Here is a 19,668-nt window from a genome sequence, read left to right on the forward strand (position 1 = left end):
GAGACGGCGCGCGGCTGTTGCGTGCGCGCGGCTAAGGAGGAGGCGGCGTCGTGCGGCGGCGGCGGTTGCGTGCGGCAGGGGCGGCGACAGCGACGGCGCGCGAGTTTTGGGCAGCCTGGCGGCGTGCGCTCGTTCGTCTCCGCGGGATTGATCTCCGCGGAGACGAAGGGAGGAGTTATAAAGGCAGACCCCCTTTGGTCCCGGTTCGTATTACAAACCGGGACCAAAGGCCCCCCTTTGGTCCCGGTTTGTAATAGGAACCGGGACTAAAGGCCGTTTTTGCTGCGTTTTCGCTGCGCGCGCAAAAAAGGCCTTTAGTCCCGGTTTGTAATACAAACCGGGTCTAAAGGCCACTTTTTTTTAAAAAGTTTCATTCCCGCCTTATTTCAAATGAAAAAAAAGCCACCGCACTGCCACACGTGTCCACCGCCGCCACCGGCATGCATGTACAGGCCACCGTCGCCACCGCCACCGCCTGGCCACCACCGTCACCGCCATGTACGGGCCACCGCCGTGTACTGCCCACCACCACCACCGCCTGGCCACCACCGTCACCGCCATGTACGGGCCACCGCCGTGTACTGCCCACCACCGCCACCGCCATGTACAGGCCACCGCCGCCACCGCCGTGTACTGGCCACCGTCGCCACCGCCGTGTACTGGCCACCGTCGCCACCGCCACCGCCTGACCACCACCGTTACCGCCATGTACGGGCCACCGCCGTGTACTGCCCACCACCGCCACCGCCATGTACAGGCCACCGTTGCCACCGCCGTGTACTGGCCACCATCGCCACCGCCGTGTACTGGCCACCGTCGCCACCGCCGTGTACTGGCCACCGTCGCCACCGCCACCGCCTGACCACCACCGTCACCGCCATGTACGGGCCACCGCCGTGTACTGCCCACCACCGCCACCGCCATGTACAGGCCACCGTCGCCACCGCCACCGCCTGGCCACCACCGTCACCGCCATGTACGGGCCACCGCCGTGTACTGCCCACCACCGCCACCGCCATGTACAGGCCACCGTCGCCACCGCCACCGCCATGTCCGAACGGTAGGTTCTACGCCGAGATGCGCCGGTGGCTTCCGGCTCACCCTCGGCACGTACAACACCCCGGAGCTGGCGGCGCGCGCTTACGACGCGGCCGCATGGCGATTTCGGCGGCCACGGTGCGACATGAACTTCCCAGACGTCGAATCGCTAGAGGAGGCGGAGTTCCTCGCGCCGACGCCGTGCCTCGTCGACGACGAGGACCGTCGCCGCCACCGCCAGGTGCAGCGCCAGATCGCAATCGCCGAGCACGACGAGGAGTTGATGCGCCAGTGGAGGGCGCAGTTCCCCAACGACGTCGACAACACCACCGCATTCTTAATTAAGATACATGGCCAGATAGTACTCGTGCCTAGCCCTATAGTACTCGTGCCTAGCTCAACTGAAAATTAATTAAGATACATGGCCAGATTCGACTGTTCGAGTCATTCAGTCATACTCGTGCCTAGCCCTATAGTACTCGCCACTGTAGTCGTCGTAGTCACCGTCATCATCGTCACTGGCATCGGGGTCGCGGTAGTCAAACCTCGGCGGGAGAGCACGCGTGGGCTGGGACTGAGGGTAGCGCAGGTGGGGGCCACGGTGGGCCATGACGCCCTGGAGAGTCCGGTCGCGCCACCACAGCCGACGGCCGGCCTCGTTGAAGTTCGAAGGAGGCGGGCCGCCCTCCTCGTGCCTGGCGAGCGCCCTCTCACGCCGATTGATGAAGAAGCTTTCCCAAGTCGGGCTGTAGTCGGGATGCCACTGGGGATTCCTCCGCTGCTCTGGCGTGAGCTCGAAGTAGTAGTGGTTCGTGATGGCCATCTCGCACGCCACACCTAGAGGGATAGGAGGGACCGGTACCCCTCCGACGCTCAGGTTCCAGCCGGTAGGGACGCGGTAGCCCGGCGGGCAGGGGTAGTTCGACGCGCAAAGCGCCTCCGCCTCCCGGAGGGTTAGAGATACGATGGAAGCCATGTGACCTGGTGATGAGGTTTGCAGATATGAGTCTAGATGTGATATGTAAATGGAGGCCAAGCCAACATATATATAGTGAAAAAATGGCGGGAGGACGGAGGCGGGAAGCAGTGGAAAGCGCGGGAAGAAAAATAGGCGGGAACGCAGTGGCGCCAAAAACTGTCGGTGAGATAAGGACGTGTGGGTAACCTTTAGTCCCGGCTGGTGGGTACAACCGGGACTAAAGATCCTTTTTTGTGTCATCTAACAAAAGTGTCGGTGGGATAAGGATGTGTGGGTAACCTTTAGTCCCGGCTGGTGGGTACAACCGGGACTAAAGATGTCGGCAGGATAAGAACGCATGGGTGGATGCACTGCTCGATGAGATAAAGCATGTAGCGCACGACGCCCTATCGAAGGAACAAGACAAAGTAGAAGAGGTGCCGTGCCTATAAAAGGAGCATCGATACGTCTTGCCAAGCAGATCAACAAGCCAAGCAGAGTTTCATTCCCATGGATGAAGGGAAGGGTTGGGAAATCTCTCGTGGCGCAGCTTCTTGAACATGTCGTTGGTGCACACGCCCTACGACATCTTCGGAAGCTGCTCCTCGGAATTTTTCCCTGCAAGCCCCTAAACGACTACATCTCATCTAACAGTGTTGGGGAAAGGGTTGGGAAATCTCCCGTGGCGCAGTTTCTCGAAGATGTCGTTGGTGCACACGCCCTACGGCATCTTCAGAAACTGCGCCTTGGAATTTTTTCCTGCAAGCCCCTGAACGACTACATCTCATCTAACAGTGTTGGGGAAAGGGTTGGGAAATCTCCCGTGGCGCATCTCCACTTTTAATATCTTACATACAGTTACATGATTACACAAAAATAAATGGGAAATTGATTGCCATGTTGAGATACTCATTTGTGCCATGAACATTCTTCAATTAACTTGATGATGGAGCATCTTCATCATTTAATTAATCTTCTTCGGCCGTAACCATGGAGCATCTTCATCATTTAACTTGATGCTTGGATCAATGTTCACTCTAAAGGGTGGAATTTCATCAAACTGATTATAATCTTCTGACATGTCTGTCTTGTCCTCCACTCCCACGATGTTTCTTTTTCCAGAAAGAACTATGTGGCGCTTTGGCTCATCGTTTGATGTATTTGTTTCCTTATGTTTCCTTTTTCTTGGTTTGGTAGACATATCCTTCACATAGAAAACCTGGGCCACATCCTTGGCTAGGACGAATGGTTCGTCTCTATACCCAAGATTGTTGAGATCCACTGTTGTCATTCCATACAACTTGTCTACCTGAACCCCGCCTCCTGTTTTGTTGACCCATTTGCACCTAAACAAAGGGACCTTAAAAGAAGGTCCATAGTCAAGTTCCCATATATCCTCTATGTAACCATAATATGTGTCATTTGGGCCTTCATTCATTATTGCATCAAACCGGACACCACTGTTTTGGTTGGTGCTCTTTTTATCTTGGGCGATCGTGTAAAATGTATTCCCATTTATCTCGTACCCTTGGAAAGTCACTACAGTCGAAGATGGTGTCTGGGCCAGCAAGTACAACTGATGTTCAATATCTTTGTTATTCAGGAGATGTTTTTGCAACCAACGGCCGAAAGTCGACATGTGTTCACGTCTAATCCAATCGTTCGATCGCCCGGGTTACGGGAGCGTAGAAAGTTCTTGTGGTCACCGATATACGGAGCCACCAAGGTGGAACTTTGTAGAACTGTGTAGTGTGCTTGAGTCAAAGAAATCCCGTCCCTACATATCATTGATTTCCTTCCTAGCGTGCCTTTTCCACTTAGTCTCCCTTCATGCCGCGATTCAGGAACACCAATCGGCTTAAGGTCAGGAATAAAGTCAACACAGAATTCATGACCTCCTCTGTTCCATAGCCCTTGGAGATGCTTCCTTCTGGCCTAGCACGGTTATGAACATATTTCTTTAAGACTCCCATGAACCTCTCGAAGGGGAACATATTGTGTAGAAACATAGGACCGAGAATGCAAATCTCATCGACCAGGTGAACGAGGAGATGTGTCATAATATTGAAGAAGGATGGTGGGAACACCAGCTCAAAACTAACGAGACATTGGACCACATCATTCTGCAACCTCGGTAGAATTTCTGGATTTATTACCTTCTGAGAAATTGCATTGAGGAATGCACATAGCTTCACAATGGGCAGTCGAACATTTTCCGGTAGAAGCCCTCTCAATGCAATCGGAAGCAACTGTGTCATTATCACGTGACAGTCATGAGACTTCAGGTTCTGGAATGTTTTCTTCTCCATATTTATTATTCCCTTTATATTGGAGGAGAAGCCAGACGGGACCTTGATACTGCTCAGACATTCAAAAAATATTTCCTTCTCTGCTTTTGTAAGAGCGTAGCTGGAGTAATGACGTCCTTTAACTCTCTCATGCAGTTTTTTGGGGTCTTTCCTACGTTGCTGGTCCTCCTGTGCTTCTGGTGTATCTTTTGTCTTCCCGTACACGCCCAGAAAGCCTAGCAGGTTCACGCAAAGATTCTTCATCACGTGCATCACATCGATTGAAGAGCGGACCTCTAAGACTTCCCAATAGGGTAGATCCCAAAATATAGATTTCTTCTTCCACATGGGCGCGTGTCCGGCATCGTCATTCGGAACAGACCGTCCGCCAGGACCCTTTCCAAATATTACATCTAGATCCTTGACCATACCAAATATATCAACACCATCACGATGGAGAGGCTTCCTCCGGTGATCAGCCTCACCGTTGTAATGCTTGCCTTTCTTTCTTACGGGATGGGTAAGCCTAAGAAATCGACGATGCCCCAGGTACACGACCTTCTTACATTTTTCCAAATAATCACCTTCGAGCTCATGTAAACAGTGCGTGCATGCATTGTATCCCTTGTTTGACTGTCCTGAAATGTTACCAAGAGCAGGCCAGTCATTGATGGTTACGAAAAGCAGCGCTCTTAGGTCAAATTCCTCCTGCTTGTGCTCGTCCCACACACGTACACCTGCTAGAGACCACAGCTGTAGAAGTTCTTCAACTAATGGCTTCAGGTACACATCAATGTCGTTCCCGGGTTGCTTCGGGCCTTGTATGAGCACTGGCATCATAATGAACTTCCGCTTCATGCACAACCAAGGAGGAAGGTTATATATACAAAGAGTCACAGGCCAGGTGCTATGGCTGCAGCTCTGCTCTCCAAAAGGATTCATGCCATCTGTACTTAGACTAAACCGTAAGTTCCTTGCATCCTGTGCAAAGTTTGGGAACTCTCTATCAATTTTTCTCCATTGGGAGCCATCAGCAGGGTGCCTCAACATCACGTCTTTCTTACGGTCTTCTTTGTGCCATCGCAACAACCTAGCATGCTCTTTATTTCTGAACAAGCGTTTCAGCCGTGGTATTATAGGAGCATACCACATAACCTTGGCAGGAACCCTCTTCCTGGGGCGCTCGCCCTCAACATCACCAGGGTCATCTCGTCTGATCTTATACCGCAATGCAGTGCACACCAGACATGCATCCAAATTCTCGTACTCATCGCGGTAGAGGATGCAGTCATTAATGCATGCATGTATCTTTTGCACATCTAATCCTAGAGGGCAGACAATCTTCTTTGCTTCGTACGTACTGGCGGGCAATTCGTTACCCCTTGGAAGCTTCCTCTTAATTATTGTCAGCAACTTTCCAAATCCTGAGTCAGTGACACCGTTCTCTGCCTTCCATTCCAACAATTCCAGTGTGCTGCCTAGCTTTTTATGGCCATCTTCGCAAGTTGGGTATAACAATTTGTTGTGATCTTCTATCATCTTGTCGAAGGCCAACCTTTCCTTTTCAGTTTCACATTCTCTCCTTGCATCAGCAATGGCCCGGCCAAGATCATCATCAGCAGGCTCATCTGGTGCCTCTTGATCTTCTACTTCATTGTCTTCATTGCCTTCTGCAGTATCATCGTATTCAGGGAAATTGGGATAACCGTCATCATCCTCTTCCTCTTCGTCATTGTCTTCCATCATAACCCCTCTTTCTTCGTGCTTGGTCCAACAATAGTAACTGGGCATGAAACCGAATCGCAGAAGGTGGCTGTGAATGAGACTCGAGTGAGCGTAATTTACGGTATTCTTGCAGTCCACACATGGACAATACATGAAGCCACCATGTTTGTTTGCCTCCGCCACGACCATAAAATTATCCAGGCCCGCAGTGAACTCGTCAAACCGTCGGTCAATGTACATCCATTGCCGATTCATCTGCATGATATAATTAAGCTGATCAAAACCATTACAGAACATCACGATGTATATATACACATGCATTTTATCAATTGCAGATGAAAAGGATAAAGTTGTTAACCTCGATGAAGAAGAAAAAAGCAAGTTAAGTGTGGCTTGATTTGTGTAAACTCAAGTGGCAAATCCTCTTAAGCATTTCATCGAACACCTCTTGTGCATGTGAAGAAGAGAGGAAAGCAATACACCCCTCTTGTGAAGATAGTGAAAAAATGGCCAAGTGTGGCTCACACTTGGGCAGGGGCAAGGTTATATAGCCAGAGGCGGGGCCTTTGGACCCGGTTTGTATTACAAACCGGGACTAAAGGGTTCCCCACGACTGACACGGCCTGCGGCGCCCTGCGGTGGACCCTTTAGTCCCGGTTTGTAATACAAACCGGGTCCAAAGGCCACTACAGGACAGGCGCCAGCGGGTGGGGTCGTCCTGGGCAGAAACTAACCGGGACCAATGTCCCCATTGGACCCGGTTTGGTTCAGCACTGGGACATTTGCTTGGGACCAAAGGCCTCTTCTCCACTAGTGTCTCGTGGTGAGGATGTCGCCACGGCGGCGAGCTACGGAAGGATGGCATGGTAACTGTGAGCATCAATGTATGAGGCGGAGGGCCACAAAGGTGGCGTAGTGGGCTGAGGAGAAGCGTCGGTGCACTCTAGCTGGGTCCTTAAACGGCGACCAGCGTCTGGACAAGGTGGCCGGCCATTGAGGTGGCGTGGTGGAGCAAAGGAGGAGCACCGATGTGCTCTTGCTATGGTCCTCTAGCAGTGATCATATGGCGGCATAAGTAGCGCATATATGAGGTGGCGGGCCATGGAGGTTGGACGATATGGCTAAGGAGGAGCGGCGGTGCGCTCTAATTTTAGTTGTGGTGTCCCTCCTTGCCCAGATCCAGCTATTCAGGCCATGAATCTGACCGATAGGGGTTGCTAGTGGTGGGTCACGACGGTGCTGGGCGCGTTGGAGGTCAACCTCGACGGTTCAATAAGCGAGAAGGAGATGTTGCGGCAGCAGCCGCGGTGGAGGTCAACCACGACGACACAATAAGCGAGAAGGAGGTGTTGCGGCAGCAACCGCAGTGGCTTCAAGGTTCTAAGACAGAGATATGATGGGTGGGGATTTAGTGCACGTCCGGACGAAATTCCTGCCCAATTTTTGTGCCGACGATAATGAAACATCCGGGCGTCGTTTGCCTCCTTAGATGCCTCATCAAGGAGTCCAACATCTTCCTCACCCTCCGGGCTTTGTCTCTACGTGAAAACCTAGAACCAACGAGCTGGATTGGAGATGCTTGCATCCTCGACGCCGCTTGTTTGTCGGAAGAATCGCTTCGAGAGACACTATTTGGTTGTGCATGTTACCTCTGGTATGTATTGCTTTGATGTTTGTTGTTGTACAAGGCATAAGACTATGCGGTGCAATGCACGCCATCGTCGGTGCTTTCAAGTTGTAGCCTTTGGTGAGACTAGGAAGGTCTTGTCGATCATTCGCTGGCTCCTCTGCGCGTGGAGGGTGGAAGGTATGTTGGCTAGGTCAGTCTTGAAGATGTCCTCCTTCTATAGAAGTGTCCGACTTTAAGTCTCTTGGTGAGCTAAGCAAGTCCTTGTGTTTGTATCTAGAATCATGGTTAACTGTTGGGTTAGTGTTGGGTTAGTGTTGTAAGTGTGGTATGTCTTGTCTATCCACTTCTTTGTCCGTGTGATTGATACGTTTCCGGGACGTATCCTTGAAAACAAAGGAGCTGAATTAGACTCATATCCACTTAGTAGCCCACTGGTCTTGTTTCATTGAAGCCACAGCATTGACCGACTTTGAGCGATAGAAGAAAAACATTAAAGAAGGCTGATTTCTACGGATCTCAAACCAGTTTCAGTTTCGCACACCCTGGTATAGCCTATCATGTCGTATTAGGACATGTACAATAATTGATAAGATCGTCTTATCTTAATCCTGCCACACAATCTAGATATAACAAGAAAGCATGATGTACAATGGGTTATTTTTTAGTCTTATCTTTAGTAACGAGATATCCTAAAAATGTGGTGAGACAAATTGTGCTAAGAGATCATCTCTTAGCTAAGAGAAGGTAAAGCTATTTTTCATCTTTCTCTTTCATCCACCTCAGCATTATCCTACGTGACATTGCTAAGATATCATCATTGTACATGGCCTATTGCCAAAATTTGTGTAGAACAAATACATGAAGTCCAGGAACACATTTGTTTACTGCGGCAATATGATCAATTGCAGCTGGGTTGTCACGTTATTAGAAGTAGACTGTAGGAGTACTAGAGTGCAGGAGCAGAGGCTTCTCCCATGACCCATAGTGATGCAATGAACATGAAGGAACATCGGTAGCCAAGGATGGCTATGGGTTGCACATAATGTTCATCGGTAACTCATGGACTTGAGTGGGCTTCTTGTTACATGGAGCTGGCCGATCGCAGCCTGTACCATCTCCTTGATCGTCTCAGCACCATACATTACATCTGTCTGAAAAGAAGAACTAGGTTTTGTTAGAGAAAATAAATGGCTCCTACCATTGGCAAAAAACTTGTGACCTTTTTTTTGAGAAACACAGTACAAACGCAGACGCTCACATACACGCGCATACACTCATCCCTATGAATGCACACACGCACACCCTACCCCTATGAGCACCTCCGGAAGACTGAGCCGGCGGATTAGATCTTGAAATTGACGAAGTCACCACAGGCGCCTCGCTGTCGACGGGAACGTCGCCTCCCACTGAATGAACATTCCGCCTTTATGAGACACACAGATGTCAAACCTGGGGTTTGAACTCTGGTGGGCTGGGGGTACAACCACCCTCCTAACCACCCAACCTCAGGTTGGTTCTCAAAAAAAAAAAAAAAAAAAAAAAAAAAAAAAAAAAAATTGTGACCTTGTCTGTACACAAAGATCGATGCCTAAGTATCCCAGAAATTTATGTTTTTATAGGAAAATTTGCCCGTGCGTTGCACCGGGAGCGAAACACAATGTAGCGTCACATCTTAAAATAAAAAATGTGACACAGAAAAAATATAACTATAATGTGTTGTCAGTATCCCACCAATACTAAATTTTGTAGTATAAAATGTGCCACAGATATGGGCACGGCTGGCATTATCCTTTAGACTCTGATCTTCCTAGTGGAATGATTTTCTGAAAGAAACATCCTAATTGCTATCCGTCTTGACAAAAAGACCATCGCTCCTGCTTAAAAACGGACAAAAGTAAGGTACCTGAATATTAAACTTTGATGCTTCGACATGGTTCTTCCCTAAAATTGTTGTGTGCCTTGCTGCAGCTTTAGCGACGGGAAACAAGAGCACATAGGAAATTTGAGAATGAGACAAAGGCAAGGCTGACTCGGTTCCAGTTCTTCTCATGCCATCACAACTATATTCGATTTACCGGTGCGTGCTCGTCTCTTTTGGACAGCAATTACATCTGTACTTGCTGAGCGGTTAAGAGAAGAATATTCCACTTCTTAGTGCTGATTTATATTACCTGGACAGGTTTCTCTTCATGGAAACTTGCTTGCTGAAATCCAGTAGTCAAGAGCTAAGCGAAGGATCAAATGCATTAAATTGGACAACTCAGACCTACCAGGTGTCAGCAGGCTGGCTAGCAGCCCCAGGGAAGCAGCACGCACGGCCGGTCTTTTTCTTTTCCGTGGGAACCTTCACTCCTGCCTGCTGCTTTGGGTAATGGCCATAGTCTTTGCCACTACTCAAGCATCCGAACTTGTTTCCGGTTATTCACACATCTGATTTTGTTGCTCCTCCTCAAAGCTAACAAATCTAAGCTTAGGCGCACCACATCCTGCAACCATCACGGCTTCTCCTCTGTCAGACTGTCACCACCAGGCAAACAGGGAAGCGGTGCCTCAGATGCATCTGCTTTCTCACGCTGTGCAGCACAGGTGGAGAATTTTGCACAGCATCCTCGTTGTTTTCCTCCTCTATCTCCAGTAGACCTCGTCGCACCCCCTTCCACAGCTATTGAACCTCTTCCTCCGTTGCTATACGACCAATGCTGGTGAAGGCTCCTCTTTGCGCGCGTCGCCACCGGCAAGGCCAACCAGCTCTTCGGCGTCCGCTTCCTCCCGCCGACGGTGTCGCGGCCATAACACCGAACGGATCAAGCGGTGCTGAAAGGCCACAGCCTGGCGAGCTCCTTGGCAGCCGAGTCCAGTGCTCGCACAACCACGGAAATCGACCGCAACGCCTAGCAGCGTAGAGGGCAGGGTCTCGGTAGCGGCGAGGAGGACGGCGTCGAGAGGTGCGGGGATTGGGTTCAATTTAAAGGAGAGAGCTCGCGTGATGATTTGGAATTTGGAATCGTCACGTTTCTTTTCCGTCCCTGGTTCCGGTGCTAGGTCCAACTCGAAGCCACTTCGTGCAATATACAATCTCTGTGGCGTGCGATATGGAAACCACGGACGAAACCAAGATTGGACGACGGAACCACGACGGACCAAACCACGGAAACGCTTCTTCCTTTATTATTAGGTATAGATTTTATTTTAGAGAGGCCCAGGAATTTATGTGTGTTCCTAGGTTGTGCATAATGAGGCAACAGCAGCAACTCCTTGTATGTTGGTGCGTATAGAGCATGCTGGATTTGGCTGGGGTACGCGTGTATGTCCGTCGCTCAATCGTTGCAAAAGCCAAAAAAAAAAAAAGCAGAAGGGACGCATTATTGTTGAACGGGTTGGAAAAGAACATGAGAAGACGCCGACCTCCAAATCTTTCCGTATCAAGAGTAAAAGACAACTCCCGAATCTAGCAAATTCATCAAGAAAAACCAACGTATGCCTTCTTTTCTTTCTCTCTAAACCGTGCTAGCACCTGCGTATGACGCCATTAACGTGATGTCATCAAACTGATGTCACACAAAGAATTCATCAGCTGCAAGCGAGCAAGACAGACGGAGCAGTCCCTTTCCTTCTAGCGAAATTAGGAGATGATCTACGTATGATAGACGACCGATGGGACCAAAATTAGTTGGAGGGGAAATGCAGCAAATGATGTTTACCTCGACGAACATGGTGTGGACAATGCTGCCGGCCAGCGTGGTAACGCTTGCTGTGATGACCTTGAGACTGAGCAACTCGAGCGCCTTGCACACCATCGCCATGGCGCCCCTCGTCTTGGCGTACCTCACGCTCAACACCGCCAGCTTCTCACCTACCTCCGTCACTTCCAGCTGCACAAACCACAATATATCGCCCGATGCATGTTTATATTGGTTTTTCTTTCCATCTAGTAATCACATAGGACTGACGTTTGACCTAGGAGTGCCTGATGTCGAAGAAATGTTCCAACCAAAATGAAATATCCTTAATTTGAAGCAAATGTTTCCTCCTGTTTTGACACATTCTATTTATCCTAGATTTTTTTTTTGTTATTTTCATATAAAGAAATATTCGCACCAATAAGCCTTCTTGTGAACAAATAGCCCAAAGTGCTAATTGATGATCGTCCGTGAGTGATAGTAACTTGGACAAAGACTCATGCCCGGAGCTTCTAACTACCTGGTCCGCACCTTCTCTATATTTTTCTCTGCTAAAGTACTAATTGATGATCGTCCATGAGTGATAGTAACTTGGACAAAGACTCATGCCCGGAGCTTCTAACTATCTGGTCCGCACCTTCTCTATATTTTTCTCGGCTAAAGTGCTAATTGATGATCGTCCATGAGTGATAGTAAGTTGGACAAAGACTCATGCCCGGAGCTTCTAACTACCTGGTCTGCACCTTCTCTATCTTTTTTCTGCTGCATTCATCGCATTTTCGCTTATTCCCCATGTCATTATCTTGCCATTTTGCGTGGCAGAGAGTCTCCTATCTCTCTCGCTTCTTTAACTCAGTATCATGTGCTTACCTCGTCACTTTCACACTAAGAGTTACTTCTCGCTAGAAGACAACCTTCTGTTTCGCGGTAACAAGAGTTTCCTCGAGCATCGTTGGGTGTGCCTTTCTCCCGCACTCTTTGATTTGCACAAGTAACCCCTTTCATCCTATGTGTATCCATTCAAGCACTGCCGACACCAATAATATGATGACATGTAGTCCGCAAAAACCTCCAATTTGTAGACCTGAAGTTCATTTTTGTATCAAAAAATCATACCTTGGGTATGAGAACTTGCATCCTTTTTGGAGAGGAAAGCTTTGATGTTAGAGACAAAATTTTGAGTTGAAAGTTGATGGAAAGTATTTTAGAAGTAGGATTTTCTTTAGTTGGAAAGTGATTTGTATTGGATCGAAAGTTAAGCCCACTTCAACTGTTGTAGGTAAGATTTCAAGCAGGACCCCGCTTAAACCCACATATAGGTGTTATAAAAATCAACTTAGTGCAATTTTTATTTCAGAATAGTATATGTCTGACTTTTGATTACCTATATGCAGGCTCGCTGCATGTCCGCTTTCCAACCCTTGCGAGAAGTGAACAACTCACGGCCAATTAACGACCAGCCTCTAGCTAGAGGCTCTTGTATACCCTATGTCTCATTTTAGTTATTAAAAAATACTAGCTTGTCAATATTTGTATTTGTCTAAATGGGTGAGGCGACGAGGTTGTGTCCTAATGTTTCGATTGTACTACCTTTTATTGAAAGAATTTGCTATATGTAAGGCCAATGTGATAAGTTTTTCCATGTCAACGTTAAGAATTGTTTGCTTTGGAGGTTGAGATTGGTGTGTACAGAAGGAGAAACAGAGCAAAGATTACATAAGAGAAACTAGGTTAACTTTTTTCGTACTAGAAGAAATACGCACCCAAATCCGTGGGATTTTGTAGCTCAGGCTACATGTAGACCTTTGTTTCGGAGAATTTGAAAACGGGATTTTAGAGTTCTAAAAAATTCATAAAAAAACCTAGATGTAGGTAATGATGTATTCTATAAAGCTGCAAAATTTAATCTCGAAATACTCTATATTTTAGGGTGTGTAAAAATAACAAAAGTTAAAATCGAAAGTAGTGAACAGTGCAAATTTTAAAACCTCCAAAAAAATATTAGATCGTGTCATTTTTGTGTGGCATTCAAAAAAATGGTCTACATGTAGCGCGAGCTACATTTGTTGTTTCCGCCCAAATTAAAGTTGAACCAGGCTACCAGCTAGGCTCATTTCCGAGAAATCACAAAGCAAGCTAGCAGAGGCATATATCGACTTTATCCTATGTTTGTTCATAAGTCTTCGTATGTTAGTTCATAAGTCATGCATGGTTTGTGCTCTTTTGGGAAACCCCTGGTCGTAGATCAAACTTATAAGCAAAATGCTTTAGTGGACTTGTGGTTTCTATTTTATCGTCAACAGAAATTATGCAGGAACCCATTGCATGCCCCCGACAAGTCAACGTGCTAGAGTCAGCACTGAGCAACAGGACCGTTATGAAGTGCCAGTAGGCCATCAATAATTACCTCGAGGATTTCAACAGCACGAGTGGCAGGGGAACAGATGGCGTCGCTGATGCAGGAGGCTGAGCTTGCCCTCCTCATCTTCTTCCATTGCGGAAAACAGGCGCCGTCTTCCTCCGTCTTGACCACGGCGGTGCAGCTGCCCGATTCGAGGTCGGAAATATCCGCGAGGATCCGCCGCTCCTCCTGGTGCAGCTCCTCGATGTATGCGATGGCGTCCTGGATGATGGACGCCTTGTCCATCTATAGATAACGTCGCACAAACCGGGTTAAATCGTTGAATTGTATTGAGTCGATCGATCAACGGCACGCGCAGGCGCACTGACCTTGGTGATGTTGGGGACGACGGCGCGGAGGGCATAGAGCTTCTCGTTGAGCTTCCTGCGCCGGTCCCTCTCCATGATCATGTTCTTGCTCTCCTTGGCCGCCCTCGTGGTGCCCATCGACCAGGAGCTGGCGCCGTCCGGCGAGCACGAGTCGTCGTAGCAGGAGTAGAGACCGGACAGCGAATCCTCCCCCGGCTGGTACATGCTGCAACGATCAACCAGGCTAATTAATCAAACGAGGAGTAGGCAGAAAAGGAACGAGCTAACAATCACATAGACGCCGGCAATGTTCTGCCCGGAGAGATCAAGAAACAGAGTGCGGCGGGATCTAAATGGGAGCTACGTTCATGGTGGAGGCTGACCTGTCAACTAAGTCGAGCTCGAGCACCTGGGCCTGGAAATCGAGCTCGAGCACCTGGGCGTCCAAGAAGCTTGGCGTCTCCCAGAAGGAATCGAAGCTCACGTCCTCCATCGGGACGATCGAGTCGATCTCCTCAGTCCTCACTCTCCTAGTATATTATTTCTCACTCCTGCTTGTCTCTTGTGCTAGTAGTACAATAATCACTAATCAGGGACACTTGTTCACATATTCAGCACATAGCCACCCAAATGCTTTATATACGCGAAGTCGCAAAGCATGTAATGATAAGTGGGCGGGAATATGTGATGCAGCTTGTGTGGATGGATAGCGTAAATTCCCTAACGCAAAGAAAGCCTGTGCAGTGGAGTAGCTGCAGATACGGATGGATGGTAGATCTGCGTTGCATAGGTAGCGGGCGGGGGCCATGGCGCCGACGACGTGCGTGCGAGGGAGACCACCCTAGCTACGGCCTACCTGATGGCACCTGGCGCGCTCTCCGCCTAGGCCTCGTGCGTGCTGCACAATCATAGGCTGCTACCTCCATTTTCGGTTCGTTTTTCCCTGTCGACATAGATGGAATCTGTACGCGCGCTGCTGTCCCGTTCGTTCGGGTCCATGAACTTTGGCTCAGACCATTTATGTGGCAGCAGCATCTTCGTCCATGGCGATGCTTTGTTCCTCGTAATTTTTGCTTCTTACTCCTATAAAGGCATCTCTAGTAGACCCCGTTACACCCCATATGAGGAGATGCAGGGCATGGTTTGTTTTTCAGCCGAAAATAGCTCGCGTGGATAGACCCTACAAAACCAACCGGTATAACAGCATATTCCGGAATATGATGTTATGCCAGCTAGTCTTATAGTTTGGTCTGCCTCAATTCTTGCCAAATCTAAAATGAAAACCACAACAAAGGGTTTTGCATCATTTCAACATATATATGTTTCATTGTTTATAAAAATATGAATATAACATTTATATAAACTAAGATTTGATAGTTTTAAACATCACACAATACAATAATAATCAATATTGCAACAATAGGTCAAATTCAAATAATTAAACAAATGGCAAATACACAACAATAATCAATATTACAACAAATGGTTCAAATAAAAAATGGAATGAAATAAATAGAAGTGCCACACTATCTACCTATGCTAATGGTGTTGAATGAGATCAAGCTGAAGCTGGTTTTGAGTTCCCGCTTTCTCAACGTTATGGTATGTCTCAAGAAATGCTTGTATTTTATACAGGTTTCTTCATGGCTTCACCCGGGTACCAACATTGTCAAAGAAGAACTCTAAGTTGAAGTCCCTCTCATCCGGCTGGGACCTCGGACTATTACAAATATGGCTTGCAGGACCATAAAAGCTCTCTCTCTCTCGGTGTCTTTTCAGGCTGCCTCTTGTGCCTTTGCAAATTCAGCTTTAGCTCGGTTCTCCGGTCGGTAGACCGATGATCCTAACAAATGTTTCCCAATTCGGGTATATGCCATCAGCAAGATAGTAGCTCATTGTGTAGTCATGACAATTGATGTTGTAGTTGCATGTCGGAGCATCACCAGTAGCTAATCGGGCAAGAAGATGAGACTTATGCAACACATTGATATCATTAAGAGAATGCAGAACACCAAAAAAGCAATGTTAAATCCTTAGATCCTCAGAAGTAACTTCCTCAAGCACGGTTGTTGGATCGTGACTCTTATCGCAGTACATCCCCTAACAAGCCTTCGGGTGGTTCTTCCAATTCCAATGCATATAGTCAATGTTGTCGAGCATTCCCTGCCATCCCAACCTTCATTATGCATCATCAACCTCGTTATGTCGCACCGTGGATATCTTTTGATGTGCGCTAAATGCAAGAAAACGGGTTGCATTTCTCTTGCGCTTAAAATAGAGAATTTTGCCCCCGCGAGTATTGACGATATCATTTAAAAGAGATTAATGCATTCGGTAACGATGGCAAAAGAGATGAGTGGGATATGTCGGTACCTCAGCGAAGAAATCTCACATGAGCATGTTGTGGCCGAGCGCACGGTTGCGAGGAATGCAATGCCGACCAACTTTGGATCCCGATAGCCAGTTTTTTTCCTTATGTCCTCGAGCTCCTTCATGGCTAGGAGCACCATCATTTGCTCGATATCATCGCCGAGCAGTTTGTCTAAATCCGAGTCGTCCAACGACGATGAATCCTCCATAAAAAATAGGATGTGCATGCTCAACGGCATCTACAAACGAATCGGCAGAATTACTAGCCATCTAGGGCACGACGACCATGTGAATGTGTCGAAAGAACGAAAATTGGCATATCTTTGCCGTGGTAGCTTCGGGCGGTGTCGATTCACGGTGGTGTGCTTGATTTGCGGCAGCGCTTCCACTCGTGGAGGCGCGCGGAGCTTCGCGTACACTGGCGATGGTGTAGGAGCCTACCATGCAAGCGCGCTCGAGCTCCGATTGGGATCCATCGAAGCTTCGACCACATGCGGGATCCCGTTGATGCGGCCACGGACGGCCATTCGCGTTAGGGGAATGGGCACGATGGGTGGCGGGGAGGCGTTTCTATCGGCTATAATCAGGAGGGGCAAAGGACACGGTCAGAATCTGCGGCCACGCACGGCGGAGGAGCTAGCGCGGGCACACGCTAAAATATTCGTGCAAGGCTGAAATGGCCTTCACGCCAATGCCTCGCACGGGATGGACGCTGCCTCCAGTTTGGCCCCAAAATCTGTGGGGCTAGAATCAGAGTTGCCCAGCCACCCATGCATCCATGTGTTAGCTCTTCGTGTCCATCTTCGCATGTTGGCTCTTCCTCGCTTCCACCATCGCTTGATGTTATCTTCGTGTCATAGCAGGGTGAATTTTACTCCAAGTGGGACTTTCTGTGATTTACATATAATGTGTACACACCAAAGATTGTGCATTTTTTGCAACTATTAGTGGGTTAGTTCCATCAAATATAATAAAGTTACCAAAATTTATAGATTTTAACATAATAAACTACAAATTCATGGATACATTTTACACTTATCAGATGCTTAACATTATCGGCCGCGCAACACTTATGACCGAGCGGCCAGACTCGTAAAGCTGCACGCGGGAGAGGTCCTTGATGCGGTCGATGATGGCCATGTTCACCTCCTTGAGGATGGTCGCACGCGCTTGCTCGCGCTCCTGGGGGCCGTCTTGAAGGACGCAAGGAGAGCCGCATGCTCATGTCTCGTCGGTGGCTCGTCGACCTCATCGAAGTCCATCGCAGGCAGCTCGTCGGCCTCGTCGAAGTCCACAGTAGTCGCCTCGTCATCCTCAGCTTCCACATAGGCAGCGACATCCCCTTTTGCCGCCACCTCATCCTCCACTAGTGTGTAGCGCTTGCGCGCCAGGTGGGCGAGCGCAGATCGTGATATTGCGGCAAGGCATGGCTGCAATGGTGTATTTGTGTGGCCATCATCTCCACTGCGCCGTCCTTCTTATAGCCCACAACCTAAACGAAGTGTCTGCTAGGGTCATAAGCGGACCTAGCATTTTTCTGAAGCCTGGGCATAGAACAAGGCTGCAGTCTAGTTCCAAGAAAATAGCAGACAATATGCAATGTTTTCACAAGGCAACCAACGCTGAAGCCCGGGCAAGTGCCCAGGCAACAGGGGTGCTTGGTCTGCCCATGGCTAGGGTAGGAACCATCTGGCCGCACCGAAGGTGACTTGGTGGTTGGGGAGGCGAAGTGCCGGCATTAAGTTTTGTCGGGTGGTCCATGGTGGCAAAGGGGAACAAGAAAAATGGGGTGGTTCGTTTAGTGCACACCCGCCCAACTCCTTCCCGCCCGTTTTAATCGTTTGAAATTTTGAATCTCTATTTAAAAATTGAATAAGTATATATGAGCTAAAATGCAAATAACTAGTTTGGCACATCCAATTTGAGTGAAACCAATTGCGTTAGAACTAGATTTTCAATACCTTTCATATGCCACTGTTCTTGTATTTTTAGGATTTTTGTACGCTTTTTTGCATGATAATCTTGCTCTATGTATAGTTTAGTCTCAAAGTAATTTCTAAAATTGTAGGATTAATATATTTTAGTGAATCCAGTTTTTCTAATATTGTTTTAGTGCTGGACATCTAGAAAAATTAGTATTAGCCTTTCTTCATGCAAATTTGTTACTGTTAGAGATAGTTGTGTGTCACACGAAATGTTGAACCTAAACCCTTTGTTTTTATTCAAGTCTTTAACCACTCTTTTTTCTTAAAATGGCCAACTCATGTTTTAGTCTTGCCAAACACATACCCCTGCATACTTAGATTTGTTTTATTTAAACCTTGATCTTGAGTTGGAATATGGTGTTGATTTTATGTTGTTTCTCGTTTATTTTTGCGATGCTAGATTTGAACGTGGGTGAAGTTGAAGGAGAAGAAGTGGGTGAAGGATTTGAAGAAAACCAGGGACTAGCCAACCAAGGCAATCCATACTTTGATCTCATGTTGCTATATTACTTGTTGTTGTTTGCCTTCTTGAAATCCTTGCCTCTTGATCCATCTTGGGCTGATCCTACTTATGTTGACGCTATGCATGCTTATAGTAAGAATGCATGACCCCCTTGACACCTCAACTATCATATCCTTAGTGGTATGATGGCTAGCATCATGCCCCTTGTTGTTAAGCTTAGTTCATCTCAATAGAACCTTAGGTTGGGAACCCCGATGTTTTATGTTTTGGAAAGGCTTTGAAAACTTTGGGAAGATGTGGTCTTGCCCAAGTATTGTTTCAAGAGAAAGGTCATGATGTTTCAGAAAGTGGTTTATGGTTAGTTGATAACAAAAGGAAGAGTGGGTAAAATGCTTTAAAAAGAGCACTGCATATAAGTGTTCGTCATCCCAACTTTTTATCGTGCAACCACACTACCATGAGAAGGGACGGGGCTTAGCTCGTAGTTTGTTCTTCTTAACATGGGATACCTCACAACTATATAAATGTAAGGCTACCCCTGAATCCGGGTTGTCGTTGGTGGAGACAATAGTATAACGGGATGCCTTCGGGGCTACCCGTCTGGAAGAAACTATGGGTCTCCCGTCGTGGCAATGGAGTCACACTCAAAGAGAGGTGAGCTGCCATGGTTTTCCGGGGAGGTACATACTCCATAGGGTAGGATCCTATGTTAAGACGAATAGGTGAAAGGTTATGTCCGAGTTTTTGTCATGGCATAGTTGATCTGCGGGGATGATACCCACATGATAGACTCGCGGATCTTTTGGGGAAGTGCGCAAACCC

General features: G+C 47.9%; 1 protein-coding gene across 1 annotated transcript; it reads right to left on the bottom strand.

The window, feature by feature from the left end:
- Positions 1-8,349: 8,349 nt before the first annotated feature.
- Positions 8,350-14,894, bottom strand: LOC127334212 (transcription factor BHLH6). The gene is made up of 5 exons (XM_051360630.2): positions 14,412-14,894; positions 14,050-14,254; positions 13,727-13,966; positions 11,341-11,511; positions 8,350-8,790 (listed from the first exon to the last, which is right to left on the bottom strand). The coding sequence occupies exons 1-5, from the start codon at positions 14,519-14,521 to the stop codon at positions 8,686-8,688; spliced, it is 831 nt and encodes a 276-aa protein (XP_051216590.1). The 5' UTR covers positions 14,522-14,894; the 3' UTR covers positions 8,350-8,685.
- Between the last annotated feature and the right edge of the window lie 4,774 nt (positions 14,895-19,668).

The sequence above is a fragment of the Lolium perenne genome, chromosome 2, assembly GCF_019359855.2.
Source record: "Lolium perenne isolate Kyuss_39 chromosome 2, Kyuss_2.0, whole genome shotgun sequence".
Classification (NCBI taxonomy): Eukaryota; Viridiplantae; Streptophyta; class Magnoliopsida; order Poales; family Poaceae; genus Lolium; species Lolium perenne.